At 48.3% G+C, this 17,315-nt stretch overlaps 1 protein-coding gene across 11 annotated transcripts in view; it reads right to left on the reverse strand.

Annotated features, from left to right (window-relative positions):
- Nucleotides 1-17,315, reverse strand: part of SDK2 (sidekick cell adhesion molecule 2) — a 330,246-nt gene that overhangs the window by 30,435 nt on the left and 282,496 nt on the right. For all 11 annotated transcript variants that reach the window (XM_077924059.1, XM_028713980.2, XM_028713965.2 and 8 more), the window contains exons 19-31: nt 15,288-15,483; nt 14,815-14,913; nt 13,575-13,766; nt 10,879-11,000; nt 9,678-9,787; nt 8,301-8,451; nt 7,272-7,509; nt 6,981-7,096; nt 5,934-6,123; nt 4,960-5,058; nt 4,055-4,249; nt 816-1,017; nt 353-456 (exon numbers count right to left, since the gene is read on the reverse strand). In XM_077924059.1, the coding sequence (XP_077780185.1) occupies nt 353-456; nt 816-1,017; nt 4,055-4,249; nt 4,960-5,058; nt 5,934-6,123; nt 6,981-7,096; nt 7,272-7,509; nt 8,301-8,451; nt 9,678-9,787; nt 10,879-11,000; nt 13,575-13,766; nt 14,815-14,913; nt 15,288-15,483 (2,014 nt within the window). The remainder of the gene's footprint in view (nt 1-352; nt 457-815; nt 1,018-4,054; nt 4,250-4,959; nt 5,059-5,933; nt 6,124-6,980; nt 7,097-7,271; nt 7,510-8,300; nt 8,452-9,677; nt 9,788-10,878; nt 11,001-13,574; nt 13,767-14,814; nt 14,914-15,287; nt 15,484-17,315) is intronic.

Below are 17,315 nucleotides of genomic sequence, written 5' to 3' on the forward strand. Positions count from 1 at the left end.
CATCAGGGTCACTTCAGGAAATGCGCAATTAATGGAAGAGATTGGCCCATAATGAAAGGATATGCAGAGCTAGATGTGCAAGAGGGAAGGAGGTGGTTGAGGATGAAGGCAGGTGACTGCAGAGGTTTGACTAGGTTCAAACTCTTTCCTGGTTCTGTTCTTCTGATCTAGATGCAGGGCTGAATGGCTGAAACAGCACTGCTCCAGGTAGACTGGAAGAGGTAAGCACTCTAACCATGCACACTGCAATGGTTTCACTTGCTTTCATATGGCATGAGAACTTCTGCTCCTATAACCAGAAGGGGAAAGTGTCTCGTTCTAAAGTAACTCATGATTTAATGCATTCACATACCAGCCTGTAGTGTGGTGAGTGACTCTGACTCTTCACTGTATTCGCTGTCACCAATATCATTGGTTGCCTTGACCCGGAATTTGTAGGTAGTGAAGGGTTTCAGCCTGCAAAGGGAGCATATGGTACTTGGCTGTTTTTGGAAGAAAACTACAAGATGCAAACAGATGCACAGGTCTTGCTGTATTCTGCCTGCCAAGCCACTGATTTTTAACACGTTCTACCTCAAGACTAACAAGCTCATTCCCAGAAAAGCTATCTTAATACTGTGTGAACTAATGGCTAGCCTTGATTCCAGACTCAATACCACTCAGGCAGGAAATTTCAGTTTGGACCGGTGGGAATCTGAGGACAGCTCTGTGACTGGAAGATTTGCTCCAGATCCAGTCACGTAACAGTCGTCCTTGTCAATGCCACCTTCTTTTCCAAATAAACATCTCTTTCATTCTACCCGTTGATGTCTCACCTGTTGACTATGAAGGATGTGGTGTTGTGATTTACGGAGGCAGAATGCAGCACCCATTTCCCATCAGGAAGTTCCCGTGTTTGTACAGTGTAATACCGAACAGGTGAGAGCCCATCACTGCCCGGCTCCCAGGACAATAGTACACTTCTTGACTTGACATCTTCCTGCAACACAACTGGCTTGCTGGGAGGTTGGGGACGGTCTGGGGGCAAGAGGGGTACAGATCACTGAAGGCTGGAAACATGGGGTGAAAATAGACATGGCAGTGATAGTATAGGTTTAAGGACAAATATGAGAACCCACCCATCCATCACCTTGAAGAGAGTTTAATATCAGCTTGAAAAAAACCTGATTTGCACATCAGATCTGGGCAATACCTTCCCTATCTGACTCTAACCTATACTGAGTTAACACAACACTTGTTAGTTTACAAACCAGAGAAGCTGAGCTCCAGCATGAGACCCAGAGTGTTCATTGGGTTCCCAAGAATCATATTCTCTTCTCTTTTTTAAAAGTGCTTCCCCCCGCCTCCCATGATTAAAAAGGAGAAACCATCTGTATTTTAATGTGATGCTCTCAAGGGCTTCTTTAAACAGAAAAGTAATGTGATATTTCAATTCAATGAAAGCGGCAGGGCTAGATAACCACTCCTGAGTCCTGACTACCTTTCTGCTTGTTTTCTGATTCTTTGGGAGGCAGTGGGGGGTGGAGCAATTTGCTCCTGGAGAAGTACATAGCCCCATAAAAGCAGAAGATTGGGGGGGGGGGGAGTTCATTCATGGCATGGGCTGATGATGAGGGACCTCTTTTTGGTATTTGGTACAGTGTTTTTGCAGATGGAGCTGTGGTCTAAACCACAGAGCCTAGGGCTTGCTGATCGGAAGGTCGGCAGTTCGAATCCCCACGACAGGGTGAGCTCCCGTTGCTCGGTCCCTGCTCCTGCCAACCTAGCAGTTCAAAAGCATGTCAAAGTGCAAGCAGATAAATAGGTACCACTCCGGCGGGAAGGTAAACGGCGTTTCCGTGCACTGCTCTGGTTTGCCAGAAGTGGCTTAGTCATGCTGGCCACATGACCTGGAAGCTGTCTGTGGACAAACGCCAGCTCCCTCGGCCTATAGAGTGAGATGAGCACTGCAACCCCAGAGTTGTCTGCGACTGGACCTAACGATCAGGGGTACCTTTACCTTTTTATGCTGTTTTTAACAGAGGCCTTAAAATCCTGTGCCTGAGAGATATAGTGACTCAAGTAGTAGAAAGCAGAGGTGTATAAAATAAAAAACCTTTTTAAAAAGTCACAAAACAGCATGGGGTTGGTGGAGGGTTCTATTATGGACTCTAGCCAATGAGTGCCTTTTTGACACATAAACAATCACATTCTATGCAGCACTCATAAACATACTAGATGAGTGCAAAGGGGGAGCCATGGGCACTAACTCCAGGGGGCCAAGCTCTTTAGGCTCCCCAATGTTCCTTATCATCAGGGAACGGAGGAGGCAGAGTGCAGAGCTGAGCACTGCTTCAGTGGCCTGTTTCTCCTCCTGCTGCCATGGAAGGGGGCCGAGCACAAGAGAGGAGGAGCCACCAGTCACTGTATTTGGCTCCGCCCCCTTCCTCCTCCTGAAATACGACTTCGGCACAAGTTCGCGCCTCTGGGAGGAGCCTCCCTCGTTTCTCTATATTATAAAAAATTGTCAGGAATGCCCTAATGAACCATTCAATTATTTATACACAAATGACACTTCCAATTAAAAACAAACAAACACCAGATGATGCGCGTTGTGGATCTCTGGTGAGCCTACAGAACGTTGCTTTTCCAGTTTTGTGAAATCCAAGTCTGCAGCAAACAAAAAGGCTTTCCCATCCAGCTGTAGCTTGAGAATCTAAAATCCATGTAGATCCACTACAGACCAGCCTCCTTTTTATATCAGGAAAGTGCATTAGCTTAAGGCCAACATATTTCGCTGAATGAGTTAGAAGCCTGAGGCCCAAACCAGGTGTGGCACGGGACTTATTTAATCTGAAAGCAGCTTCAGAAGTCTGCAAGTCGAAGCAGATGAACAGCTGTATGCTTAACCATTTCTGTCCAGCTGTTCTTTCATTTAAAATCCCCCCCAACTTATTTTCCCACTCACTGAGGTGGGGGGGTGAATGTAGCTTTATCTCAGGAAGAAAAGGAGCTGTGGGGTTGGGGCAGAGCAATTTTGAATGGAAAATGGCCGGAAGGAGGTGATATCTGCCATTCTACTCAAAACTGGCAGCATCAAAAGAAGATTAAGACACCCCCCCCCAAAAAAAACACACAACAACTAGAGACACACATGACTGCATATCACAAACAGTAAGGGCCTGAGGGGTACAATTCTGACAGAACTACTTCATACTATGAGTGCGCATTCCATATTTTTTATGCTCCATCATAAAAGAACCGCTCTGCATATAGAAAACTAGCGCATCAGCGTGGTGTGCTAGGTACCCATGCAGGAAGCTTTCTTTAAAAATCATATGGATAAGTACTAAAAAATATGGCACCGCCACCTAACATGTGAAGTGGAAGAGCCCAGTAATAATAATAATAATAATAATAATAATAATAATAATAATAATAGTAGTAGTAGTAGTAGTAGTATATTTATATCCCGCCCTCCCCAACCGAAGAAGGGCTCAGAGCGGCTAACAACAATAAAAGTAACACAGTTTACATAAAATCACAATCAACTAATTGAAATGCATTCTAAAATCAATTCATTCTAAAATGAATTCAAAATCAAATTAATGGCAACCATTGGGCTAGAGTTCTGTGAGGGTTACCGAAGGAGAGAGGGGGTCAGACTGTGCCCTGGCCAAAGGCCTGGTGGAACAGCTCTGTCTTGAAGCTCTGCAGAAAGATGTCAAGTCCTGCAGGGCCCTAGTCTCTTGTGACAGAGTGTTTCACCAGATCGGGGCCTTGGCCAAAGAACCCCTGGCTTTGGTTGAGGCCAGCCTAACCTCCCTGTGACCTGGGATCTCCAAGATGTTTTTATTTGAAGACCGTAAGGTCCTCTGTGGGACATAACAGGAGAGGCGGTCCCGTAGGTACGAGGGTCCTAGGCCATATAGGCCATATAGAATTCTACTTTTTCTATCGGCATTCGGTGTCTGCAATTTTGTGTGCTCAACCACGCTGGCCTTGATGCATAGCATGCATTTTAGAGCTTTCCTCCCAATTCCAGGCATTATGTCCCTTCCTGGAAAAAAATTACCTCTCTTCTCTGTAGTCACCACCAATGCTTCTGCTGCCTCACCCCAGCCCTTCCGGGTCTGTGCTGTGATACGGAAAAGGTAGGTCGACTCGGGTCTGAGACCAGTGGCAGTAAACTGCCTCGCGCTGGGGTTGAGAACTTCCACGCTGGCAGAATTGGCGGTGGTGGTGTTGAGGCGGTGAGTGATCTGGTAGGCTGCATGCAAGAGGAAGACAAACCCAAACAGGAAATTATTGGGGAGAGGACACAGTCCCCATATCCTGACTTTAGTCCAGGAGGAAGTAGATCAGAATCATGGAAGTGGTTTTAGGAGAGGTTACACATGACTTGTGAGGTGGGATGGTTTCCTTTATCAAGGGTGGCCCAAGATGTTTCAAGCACTGGGGGCAAAAAGGTCCTCCGGTTGCCCCCATAATGGGGTGTGTGTTAGGCTCTGCAAGGGCTTCCCTTCAAGGAAAAGCCCTTGCAAAGCCTCACCACCCTGCTGGGTATCTGTGGGAGATTTGGCAAGGGCTTCTCCTCTTGCCAAATGTCCCTTCCCGCTCAGCGGTGAGGCTTTGCAAGGGCTTCTGCTCAAGGGCTTCTCTCCTGTGTTTCTGTCACCTGAGGCAGCTGCTTCATCCCGCCTCATGGGTGGGCTGGCTCTGCCTCCCGCAATTCCTCTAGTGCAGGCATGGCCAAACTTGGCCCTCCAGATGTTTTGGGACTACAATTCCCACCATCCCTAACCACTGGTCCTTTTAGCTAGGGATGATGGGAGTTGTAGTCCCAAAACATCTGGGGGGCCAAGTTTGGCCATGCCTGCTCTTGTGGCACTGAACTGACATTGAGAATTGTAGACAAAAGTTGGGTGGGGAGCCACTCTGGTCTACAATCTCCATGGTACGTAGGGGGTTCCTGCTTACCCAGAATGATGCCATTGGGAGCAGCAGGTGGCTGCCAGATTAGCCGTACAGAAGTTGTTCTTACTTCAGGGAAGAGAATGCCCACTGGGGGCCCAGGTACTGGAACACAGGAAGACAGGGGGGGATGCACAGATGAAGTTTAGAAGGAACACATACATTTCCGCGCACCTAGCCAGAGAACAGACTTTTAATGCAAATACATACATAGCCACAGGGTGCAAACACACACACACACACACACACACACACACACACAGAGATAAACATATGCTACGCTTAAGGTGACATTCCCCGGTCTGTTATTTGAAGACTGGGGCTGTGTTTAGGGACATGGAGCGCTAATCTTGCAATGTCATGACTTTAAAGCAATCACCACTGCGGTGTACACATCTAGCATAGTGGCTAAAACATAGCACTACCGATCGAGGAAGTCATTGGTTCAAATCTTGCCTTTTCCATGAAGCCTCAACACCCTCCCTGCAATATGAGGGCAGTAATACTAATCTAATGTACAAGTTTGTTGTAAGGACTGAAACAAAATTAAGTACACGACGTACTCTAAGCACCTGAAAGTAGTCTACAAATGCCAAGTATTATTATTATTTCAGCAAATGCTATTAGAACTCCATACAATCATAGAATCATACAGCTGGAAGGGACCCTGAGGGTCAACTAGACCAACCCCCCGCCAATGCAGGAATTCTGCCCGCAGCCATCCCTGGGTGGGCTTGAACCACCAACGTTCTGGTTAACAGCCAGACGTACTGACCCATTGTGCCACAGGCTCCCTGGCTTTTCATGATGTACAGGACTGAGTTTGTCCTCAAATGGTATGTGCTATAAGGCTTAGCCTTTCTTTTTCATTTGCTTTCCAATGACTTTTAACATCTCACAGACCACCCTGTTACCCCCATCCCTTCTCTCCCAGAGTTAAGCTTTCCTTCCACCATATGGGTTGCTGTTGGGACACCTACCATCATCGAGCGTCCGTTCCAGGATGGGCGGATTGCTGGGCACACCATCGCCAATGCGGGTGAAAGCCAGCACTCGGATCTCATACAGAACATACTTGCCCAAAGCTGTGAGCTGGGCACTCCGTGAAGCATTGCCCTCCACCAACCAGAACTGAGCCCTTGTGTCCGAGTCCTTTTCTTTATACATGACCTAGAAGAGAACAGATACAAACCATGGAGGGAAGGAAGAGACAGCGGCTCAAATGAACACTGCGGCCTCCAACAATATATAGACATATATACCCAGAGCAGTAGCTTGGATGACCAGCATTGGACTGCTGTATGTTAGAAGCCATGGAGCCTAGGGCTTGCCGATCAGAAGGTTGGCGGTTTGAATCCCGACAGGGTGAGCTCCCGTTGCTCGGTCCCAGCTCCTGCCAACCTAGCAGTTCGAAAGCACGTCAAAGTGCAGGCAGATAAATAGGTACTGCTCCAGCGGGAAGGTAAACGGCTTTTCTGTGCGCTGCTCTGGTTCGCCAGAAGCGGCCTAGTCATGCTGGCCACATGACCCGGAAGCTGTACGCTGGCTCCCTCGGCCAATAAAGCGAGATGAGCACTGCAACCCCAGAGTCGTCCGCGACTGGACCTAATGGTCAGGGGTCCCTTTACCTTTACTTATATTAGAAGTACCAGATATTGCTTGGCATGGCAGTTAACACAGGTCGCCCCCCTCCCCAAAGAAGCTTGCTCTGCCCTCAAAATGTTGAGAAAGTCTGGGCCAAATACCTCCAGTCGAGAGACTGAGTGACAATGGCAGAGGCAGAGTTGGTGAGCAGGTTCACAGGATCATAGTAAGCTGTGGGCTGGGACAGAAGGGCCTAGCTGAGGCCTGTGACAGTGGGGGCCTGCAGGTAGAGACCAATGGGGCAGGCCGCTGAGGAAGACAAGGAGACTAGCTCTGGAATGATAAGGGGGCTTCAGGCTGGGGCTGATGAGGGACCGGCAGATTTTAGCGAGCGGGAAGGTGAGGCAAGAGAAAATGCATTTCACTGCATTCCCCACACCCACCTTGTAGCCCAGAACCAGCCCGTTTCGGTCAGCCTCTGGGATGTCATTCCATCGCACTAGCATAGAGGTAGAGGTGGTTGCCAAAGCTGATATGTTGGTGGGTCCAGACGAAGGCACTGTGCGAAGAAAGAGAAGAACCGAGGGGAGTCAGCGCTTCACCAATGAGTTTCTCTGAGATGGCTCTGCGAGAGGTAGGTCACCACAGCAGAGCCCCGAGCCCCATGTTCAGAGTTCCAGACTGACCATGGGAGGCCTGCCCAGACTGTCTCAAGGGCCTGGTGGAGAAGGTACCTGACTCTCGGGTTCTCCCCACCACGGTCTGGCTCCATGGCCCGGGCCCGATGGCATTGAAAGCCTGCACCTGCACACGGTACTCCGTCCATTCTTCCAGGTCTTCAATGGTGAACTCACGCTCTACACGGTCATGGATGGTGTTGGCCAGTGTGCGGCCACGCCCGTCTAGACGTGAGTAGCGCAACCGGTAGCCCACTGACTCAGGGCTGCCATTGTACTCTGTCTCTGGCAGAGGCTGGAAAGAAAGGGAGCCTCGTTGTTGGCCTGCAGCTGAGTCCTTTCCAGAATCCTCGCATGAAAAAAAACAAATCCCATACTGTTTGAGTGAATTTCTTTGCCTCAATGGATATGGGACAGAGACCATACTGGACCTTGTAGGTGGTACCCTCCCGACACCCAATTCCTATCTCCTTGCCCTCTGTGCACAAATAACATGTATCTAAATGGCATGGGCTAGAACTCCTGAAAACTCTTTTAAAGCAAACTTCAGTTCTGATTTGAGGTGATTGCACCACAGATTGGAGCAGAATTCCACCACTAAAATTTGGCTTAGCGCAGAATTTGGTGGCATCTCTATCTGGGACAAGTAGTTAGGGATTATCCTGTTGCTGCTGGGCAGCAGGAATGGGTGTTTAGAGGCAAAAGACAGTTGTCATTTGCGTTAAGGTAACAAGAACCGAGTAGACTGTATTGATTCAAAATGGTGCCCACCATGAGACAATTGGTGTTACATAGGTCTTCCTATTTCCAGTAGGGCAGTTAGAAGTAGAATTGACCTGTAGGTCTATATTGTTAAAGATGGATAGGTACATCCCTGGCCTAGTCATTTTATACCTTCCACCATGGAATCCAGCCTCAACTGGAGCTGTTTACCCCATCTATCTTCCTGTTAATTTCAGATCTATCCTACAGAATTTTGGCTTGCCTCGTAAACAATGAGCAGCCCCTGTGCTGGTTCATTAACCCTGTTTTCCCCGCCTCCAGAAACGACGACGAGGCCTGGTGCCTTTCTGAGCTACTGCTCACCATCCATCTCAGCCAGAGACTGGTTTCACTGGCTGTCCGCAGTGTAATATTGGCAGGAGATACATCAGGCGGGGCCTGCAATGTCTGGATCCTGCGGGAAGGCAGGCTGGGTGGGCTGGTGCCGACTATGTTCACTTGTCGCATGCGGAAGCTGGGAGGAGAGAGGAAATGGATTAGTGTTGGAAGGAACTGCAAGGTGGCATAGGAATCACCCACCCTGCCTAACACTAACACACACACACACACACACACACACACACACACACACACACACACAAAAATAGGACTTTGAACACCCCCATTTGCATGCCCTGAGAGGCCTGCATTGGCTCCTTTCTCTTCCTTGCACTGCCAACAGGAGAGCTACTGGGTGTGCCGTCACAATCTCTGATGACATACAAAACATGGCTTAATTAGGCTGGTATTACACGCCTTTCCTTTATCTTATTAAGTAAAGGTAAAGGGAACCCTGACCATTAGGTCCAGTCGTGGCCCACTCCGGGTTTGCGATGCTAATCTCGCTTTACTGGCCGAGGGAGCCGGCGTACAGCTTCCAGGTCATATGGCCAGCATGACTAAGCCGCTTCTAGCGAACCAGAGCAGCGCACAGAAACGCCGTTTACCTTCCCACCTATTTATCCACTTGCACTTTGACGTGCTTTTGAACTGCTAGGTTGGCAGGAACAGGGACCGAGCAATGGGAGCTCACCCCGTCGCAGGGATTCGAACCTCCGACCTTCTGATAGGGAAGCCCTAGGCTCTGTGGTTTAACCCACAGCTCCACCCGCGTCCCTATTAGCTAATGCATTAATTTTGAGGGAAACGGTAGAAGGTCCTTAATGACACCCACAAGCCTCATCCCTTCTCGTTCCCCAGTTTTAGCCAGACCACAACCCTCCCGGCTGTAGCTTTCTAATACTAGCAGATGAGAGTGTCTCAAGAGATTTGGGGCCGGGTTCCTCTTTGCTTTCCTGTCTTTTGAGCTCCTTCTCATGATGCCTTTTACCTCTTCAGCTTCCGACACCTCCTCCCAGTCTTCTCCCTCTTCTCTCTCTAACCACTCATTGTCATCCCACCACCAATCCCCAGGCCCTGAGCCTTCTTCCCTTGCGAGTTCTCCAGCTGGTTTCTCCCACCATTCTTCTGTGTCCAACCAATCCCTGACAGCAGGATGCCTCTGAATCCTGAGTTGCTACAGAGGAATAGTGAGAGGTTGTTGCCTTCAGACCTTTTTCTGGGCTTCCTGGAAGCACCTGGTTGGACATTATGGAAAGGAGGATGCTGAACTAGATGGATCTTGACTCTGATCCAGCAGGGCCCTTATGTTTTTATGCATGCTCAACCATCCTTTCAATCTCCCCCAAAAGCAGCACTCACCTGTAGTATGTGTAGGGATTGAGGTTGGGCACCTCCATGGAGCGGGCATCTGGCTCATTAGACAGCTGGTGGATGAGGGTCCACTCCTCGCTCTCACCAATCTGACCCACCTAGGGAAAGGGCAAACAAGATATTGAGCAGGAATGGGTCAGTATCATCATTGCATATAGTACGGCCAGTTTCTCTGCTCCCTGACAGTGTAAAATGTATTAGCTAAAGCTGTAGAGTTTGGTGTGTGTTGTCAGAGACTGAAGAGCAGGACACTTTTTGCCTGATGTGTTTACACCATCGGTAAAAATAACCTCCACAGGGGCAGCCCATCCTATTTTGCCACCTGAGGTGAAATGGGAAGGGGCTGCCCTGCCAGCTCACTGCCCACACCCGCTGAAGCCTCGCTTACCAGGGTCTCGGGAAGATCACGCGAGGCTCTCGCGAGATCTTGCCAGAACCCAGAAGTCGATGCAGTCACTTCTCTGATGGCAGTAGAGGGGGGTGCACATAGAGGTGCCTCTTGGATTTTGCCACCTGAGGTGGTTGCCTCAGTCTACCTCATGGATGGGCCGGCCCTGAACCTCCACCTTCTCTTAGTTTGTTTCTAAATGTATTTTTATTAAAGATTTTCTTAGTTTACAAAAGTATGTGCAATCTCTCTCTCTCTTTTTTCTCCAAGTAAGTTTGTGAGATTTCACTAGGCATTGCTCATATACTTGCTGCAAAGCTCTTTTTGCAGCAAGGATTATAAACTATTTTAAGAAAACAAGAGAAATTTTCAGGGTATCAATTATATTTAAGTATCAAATGATGTGCTTCTCAAATAAGATTGTGGATTACGCACAATACACAGTCCTGCTTATAGCTCATATTTCCTGTTATTCGTCACACTGTTATCTCTGTATCCAAACTGCCAGGCTCCTCCCTTCCTCCTTGCCTTCTGCTACTGCAATTCCCCCCCCCCCCCCACAGATGCCTGAAATTAAGCAAAGTCAATACATGCAAAATTAACATATTAATCGTATTCTCAGTGGAGGATGTTGGCTCCCTGCCACTGAGTTTACGTGTCTACTGATGGCAGAGATGCTTCTTTAACTTTAATACAACAGTTGCTATCCTAAGGGCTAAGAAGAAGAAGAAAAGGAATGAGAGAGCTTCCTCTGCTGCTGGCTTCTCCTACCGTCAGATGTGTCCCTTTCCAATGGCTTACCTGAGCCTCCACTTGCCACCTGGAAATGGATGTCTTGCCATCGTAACCAGGACGGAACTGAAGTGTGACTGAGCGGGGACCAATGTTGGAGATGCCCAGGTTCGAAGGGGCTCCAGGGAGCTCTGCAGGCAAAGAGAAAGCAAAGACGGAACTTGAATATCTACAGCCCATGGATTATAGGCATTGGCTCAGCTGTTCTTTGTCCTTCTCAGGATGACGGCAGCACACAGTGGCCATATCCTGCACTGAAGAAGAACTCTCCATCTAACAAGCCAGAGCAGGAGAAAGCACCACTTGATTATGCAAAGTTGAAACTGTAGTATGCTATGAGCTGCTGGTGGCAGTGGTGATGGGGACTGAGATGCAGTGAACCAAAAAGGTCTTTAGGATGAAAAAAAAAAGGCAACCAATACAGATTAAAGAAGCTACATGTGCCAAACACTATAGTTGAAGGGCAAATATCCATCAACGTCTGTTAGGATTTTACATAAGCCGATGCTGGCTAGTGTGATTAGTATAAATCACATGAGATGTCTGAGAAGAGTGTGGGAACGGAAGATTGTCTTTTCTCTTCTGCCTGAGAGTGTTATTGGACTGTACTTTTGCTGTATGCTTTTTTTTTCCTGCCAGAGTTTGGAAGGCACGGGCGTGATTATGGATTCTCTGTATATATTGTGAATAAAACGTAGTTTAGATCTACGGATGTTTCTATCTTCTTGCTGTGTGATGCCAGAAGACTTGTGTCCACTTTTCATATGAGAAGTGTCGCAGAGGGGCACTCTGGAGTGAAGGGACATGCCATTCCAGAGACGTGCCTACTGGGAGACACACTGGGGGTCTGCAGTCCCTCCAGGAGCATTTACCCTCAACAATGTCAAGTGTGGCAATCCAACCAGGAGGAGAGGGGAAGGTCAAGGCTAAGAATCTTTCTCTTTTGCTCCAACCAGCCTGTATTGTTGAAAATGCTTTGCATTGGCAGAAGCAACCATTGTGGATTTGTTACACTGTGTGCTTCTAAAGGTATTGTTCTTCTTCCCTAGGCACAAAGGTCTAAATGACAACTAATTGTTACATGGGATAAACTAAATAATGCCATGCCCATCCAAAATGCACATTAAAGAACAGGAATTGAAGAACAAGAGGATCATCGGTGGCCAACATGGTGCCTTATTATGATGCATTATAAGACTGTGGCATCCTTGGATTAGGTCTGACAAAAGTGCAGGCCTCAAACAAATATTTGAAGTGATTCAAATATTCATCAAATTTAAAACTCCCATCTCATGAAGGTCACAAGGGGAGCTGTCAGCGCTTTCTGTAATTTCATATTCATTACTCCGATGTTTGTTAATTTAATAACTCTGAAGCTTGTGAGTGGTTGGTTGTTGTCAGATTGTGGGGGCCATGCTATCTGCCCGCATGAAGGAGGCCCACACTTGAATTAATTGAATTACTCAAAAGAACAAATATTGAAGCTAATTGGGATTGGCAAAGTCAAAGTTCGCACAGACAAACTGAATTAAATCAAATACGGACAACTTATCTCTTCACGAAAGAGCGTTTTAAAAATTCTGCTCATGAGGGCTTGAAACAACTAGATGTAGATTCATCCTTAGTAAAAGGCAGTGCCTCTCCTTTAATGCTCCTAATACCTTAGATATGGCTTGCTGCCTGAAGGTTAGGAAAGCGGCAGAAATATACAGAGACAGAATTATAAGGTTTGGGCTGGTGCCTGTAGTTGCATCCTCAGTCTTGAAGGATCACCGCAGCAAAAGGTCTGTTGCTCAGTGTCTCAACCTGAAGTCCCTCAAAGGCCGAGCTAAGAGCTTACATGGGGTATAGATGGAAATTCTTCATGAAAACAGGAATAATGGCCACTTATCCCAAGTCAACAGCTCCTTCTGTTGCTTCATCCTTCAAGTCTGATTCCATGTTTAAGGGGCAAATTGGCCTTGCAAGATGTCAAAATCTCAGAGAGACTTTTTCCCCTATAGCAGGTGCTGCTAGCCAATGAAACATGAAATGTGGCTGTGAAATGCCGGGGTTTGCAGCACAGGTAAACAAAGCAAAGACAGAAGTACTGATTTAGGACAAGAAGTACATTCCAGCCGCAGTTTATGGAAAGCACAAGAATAACCTTGCAAGGCATTTTTTCAGCTGGAACTTGCCGGAACTCAGTTCCGGCATTCTGGCACCTCTCAGGTGGGCACCATTGCCATTATAACAGAACAAGGAAGGCATTCATGCTGAGAAAACAACAACAACCAGTAAATCAACCTCTCTTCCCCACAAATATTCACACAATCACAGGGAAGTGTGTGCCACTACATTTCTGAATATGAAACATTATTATGTGAATCCAGTTGCCCTTTGATGTAGTGTTTCTAAAGCTGGGAAGACACTGGGTTATTCAAGAGATTCCTGTCTGCTCTTATTATTAGTGGGCTTTCAATATGATCATGCATACGTCCAACTATGTAGCGGTCTCTGCCCAAATAACCTATTTTCACTTTATCAGTGTCTCAAAGAGGGTTCAACTGGGTATCAGTACATCTGATGTAAAAAAAAGAAGAAGGAAAAATCATCTGCATCTGGGACTTCCACTACTAACTGAAGCATTCTGCAGGGACCGAGGCTGTGGTGGTTCTTGCCACCCTTGTGCTCTGCTGAAGGCAGGGTCCGTAAGTCAAACTTACCTGGAGGAACTCCTGAGGAGATGGTGGAGGAAGAAACTTGTCCCTGGCCTTTCGAGGTCATGGCTGCCACTTCAATGGTGTATGTTGTGAGGGCCGTGAGGCCAGTGACTCGGTATTCCAGTGTGACGTTGGGCAGGTAGTGCGTTACACGGGTGTTGGTGCGGTTGTATTCTTCCCAGGAGATTCGGTAGCCTGAAGGACCCCAAAACATACACAGATGTGTAGAATTGCACAACATTCATTTAAAATCCAAGGCGTAAACAGAACGTGCCCAATAAATCTGGTGGCCTTAAGCCAGAGACTTAGGCCTCACCAACAGTTCTTTGGGGATTCTAATTTATATTGCTTTAGTGCTTCTACTAGTTCATTAAGCTTCCTGAGGCTGAATGACACATTATGGCTAACGCATAGCATGCTATTATGTCTTCTCTTCTTTCTTAATTAGAGGCATCAGGTGGAGAGGGAACTGCTGTTCTGATCACAGCATAAGAGAGCACAATGCCTTCTCTCCCTAGCCGTCCAAGGTTGAAATCATACATACATGCCCATGTGGCAACAGGGCTCAGTAAAAAGCAAAAGTCTCACTAATGCTAAAATGAGGTTTACCTAAGCTTCATGGACACATCTGGGGGCGGGGCGGAGAGGAGAGGGGTCAGGATGTGATTTCCATCCAGATCATATTTGGAAAGGGAAGAGATGAACCTAAATCCCCAATGCACTGTTATCAGGATAATCTGCCCCCTATGTCTTATGCTTAACATAGAGTTGGATCCCTCAAAATCTATTCAAATTCTATCACCAGGGAAGCTCCATGAGGCCTGAAGCAAACAGATGTGATGCTTGGTTCCAATTCCCAAACTATTCCTCGTGCTGAAATCAAGATGGCTTCCAGGCTATTAGTTCACAGGGCTAGTGGATATGATAGCATGGACTATCAAGATACATATCTCCTCTACAGAAGTTCTCTTAGGTAGTAGAAAGAATGGGTCTGAGCAGTTTTCTACTTGATCCACAATTTCTAGGCTTCTAGAGTGAGTTTTCCCTGGGAAGGTGTGGAGCAAGGGAAAACCACTTTATAGCTCTAAACTGGAGAAAACGTCATTCCAGAGAAAACCCGAATTGCCCCCAGTTCTTTCCATTGGCACCAAGGAAGAAATGGGCTCCCTGTTTCGGGGTCCAGTTAATCACCCCTTCCTCCCCCACCCCACCCATGTCCTCCCCACCTGGAGAGATGTATTACCTGTCAGAATGCCATTCTTTTCCAGGGGTTCTTGCCAGCTGACCTTCAGGGATGTGTCGAGGATCTCGTTGAAGCTGAGGTGTCCCACTGGACCCGGAACTAGCCAAACAAACAACCCCACCACCCAGAAAGTTACAACAGGACAAACGCTTCATATAGGAATTCCTCAAGGAAATCAAAAAAGGGAAGCTGCTGGTCACTTGACTCTTCCCAGGGCCCTCTGGGGTTTGGGTGAAAGGATGACTGCAGTGGACGCAGTCAAGATGGAGCCCGGGGCCTTCAAGGGCGTCACTGCAGTCTCAGCAACGACACTCTACAACTGAGGGCAGTGTCAGACTCAAGACTTCCACAGTGGAAGGTGATGTTCTAAACTCATGTTGACCGGAAGGTTAGGGGTGTGTGGACCCATAGTCATGGGCATACAGGAACCCAAGAGCTGTGCCTGTGCCCAGCTCCAAAGGGAAAGGCCGTACCGTCCTCATGGGTGCGCAGCAGCTGCGGGGGGCTGCGGGGTCCGTCGCCTGGTGTGGTGAAACACAGCACCGAGGTGAAATACTCTGTAAACTTCTTGAGGCCTGGGATATATCCCACATGGATATTGTCTTGGAAGTTAGGGCGCACTGTCACTACAGTCATATCTTCTTCCTGTGCTGGTTCCCAGGCAATCAGCTGAGGAATAAATGAACGACATCATGGTTGCTCAGAAAGGAGGATCTGAAGGCAGACCACACGGCATGGGGCTTTATCTTTCTGGCCCCATATTGTGCACAGGGGCCAGCTCCAGATTAGCACTCTTTTGCTGGTGTGATTCACCTGGGCAACGGCAAATTTATGTTGCACAATTAAAACTAGATTTGTGTGGCGTTTGCCCTCCTAGGTGTGTGACATCATAATGGGTTCATAAGGAAAGGATTAACTAATTGTAAAATTACTAACCAATGGGAACCCAAGGGGCAGAGTTAACTGTGTATAAGGACTAAACACAGAGATTTTTTTTTGAGAGAGTTAGAGTTAGGGTGGTTGAGAAGACAGTCTGGAGTTAGAAGAGACTGAGAAGATAAGTCTGTGGGATGGGCTAGTCTGGTATGAGAGAGTGAGAGAATTTGTTAAGAGGAGTCAGTCAAACAGTTGCGATAATCAGTCAGAAGGTACAGTGGTGCCCCGCAAGACGAATGCCTCGCAAGACGGAAAACCCGCAAGACGAAAGGGTTTTCCGTTTGCGAGTTGCTTCGCAAGACGAATTTCCCTATGGGCTTGCTTCGCAAGAAGAAAGCCCATAGGGAAATCTCCGGGGACCTCTTTTAAATGCTGGCGGTGGGGAGCAAAGCCTTTCCCCCCCTCCGGCCTTCAGAAGAGGTCCAGGAAGGCCGGCGGGGGCCGAAAGGCTTTGCTCCCCACCGCCAGCATTTTAAAAGCAGTCCGGGATAGCAGGGAAGCGCTCTGCCTTTCTCCGCACTCCCGGGAAGGCAGGCAGGGGGGAGCAAAGACTTTTTGCTCCCCCCCGCCTGCCTTCAAAAGCCGTTCGGGACAGCGGAGAAACGCGCTGCCTTTCTCCGCTCTCCCGGGAAGGCAGGCAGGGGGGAGCAAAGACTTTCGCCCCCCGCCCGCCTTCAGAACAGGTCCAAGACCTCTTCTGAAGGCGGGCGGGGGGCGAAAATCTTTGCTCCCCCCCCCCGCCTGCCTTCAAAAGCCGTCCGGGACAGCGGAGAAACGCGCTGCCTTTCTCCGCTCTCCCAGGAAGGCAGGCAGGGGGGAGCAAAGACTTTCGCCCCCCGCCCGCCTTCAGAAGAGGTCCAGGACCTCTTCTGAAGGTGGGCGGGGGGCGAAAATCTTTGCTCCCCCCCGCCTGCCTTCAAAAGCGCTGCCTTTCTCCGCTCTCCCGGGAAGGCAGGCAGGGGGGAGCAAAGACTTTCGCCCCCCGCCCGCCTTCAGAAGAGGTCCAGGACCTCTTTTGAAGGCTGGCGGGGGGGCAAAAGTCTTTGTCCCCCCTGCCTGCCTTCCCAGGGGCTTTTAAATCGCCCCGGACAGCGGAGAAGTCCTCCGCTGTCCCGGGCGATTTTAAAATGCCGCCCGCCAGCATTTTAAGATCGCCCCGGACAGCGGAGAAGTCCTCCGCTGTCCCGGGGTTTTTTTAAAATGCTGGGGGTGGGAAGAAAAGCCCTTGTCCCCCCCCCCAGCCTTCAGAAGAGGTCGGGGGACAGACTGTCCCCGGACCTGGTCTGAAGGCGGTTTCCATAGGAACGCATTAATTGATTTTCAATGCATTCCTATGGGAAACCGTGCTCCGCAAGACGAAAAACTCGCAAGAAGAAAAAACTTGCGGAACGAATTAATTTCGTCTTGCAAGGCACCACTGTATTAGGAAGGTATAGGCCGGTAAAGAAACTATGGTAAAGTTAAGATACTGACAGGAATATTATCTGAGGAACCATAAACTTGTTAATGTTTGTAAAATAAACTTATTTTTGGGTTCACTTTTAACAACTGTCTGGACTCAGTGT

The sequence above is a fragment of the Podarcis muralis genome, chromosome 2, assembly GCF_964188315.1.
Source record: "Podarcis muralis chromosome 2, rPodMur119.hap1.1, whole genome shotgun sequence".
In the NCBI taxonomy this organism is placed as follows: domain Eukaryota; kingdom Metazoa; phylum Chordata; class Lepidosauria; order Squamata; family Lacertidae; genus Podarcis; species Podarcis muralis.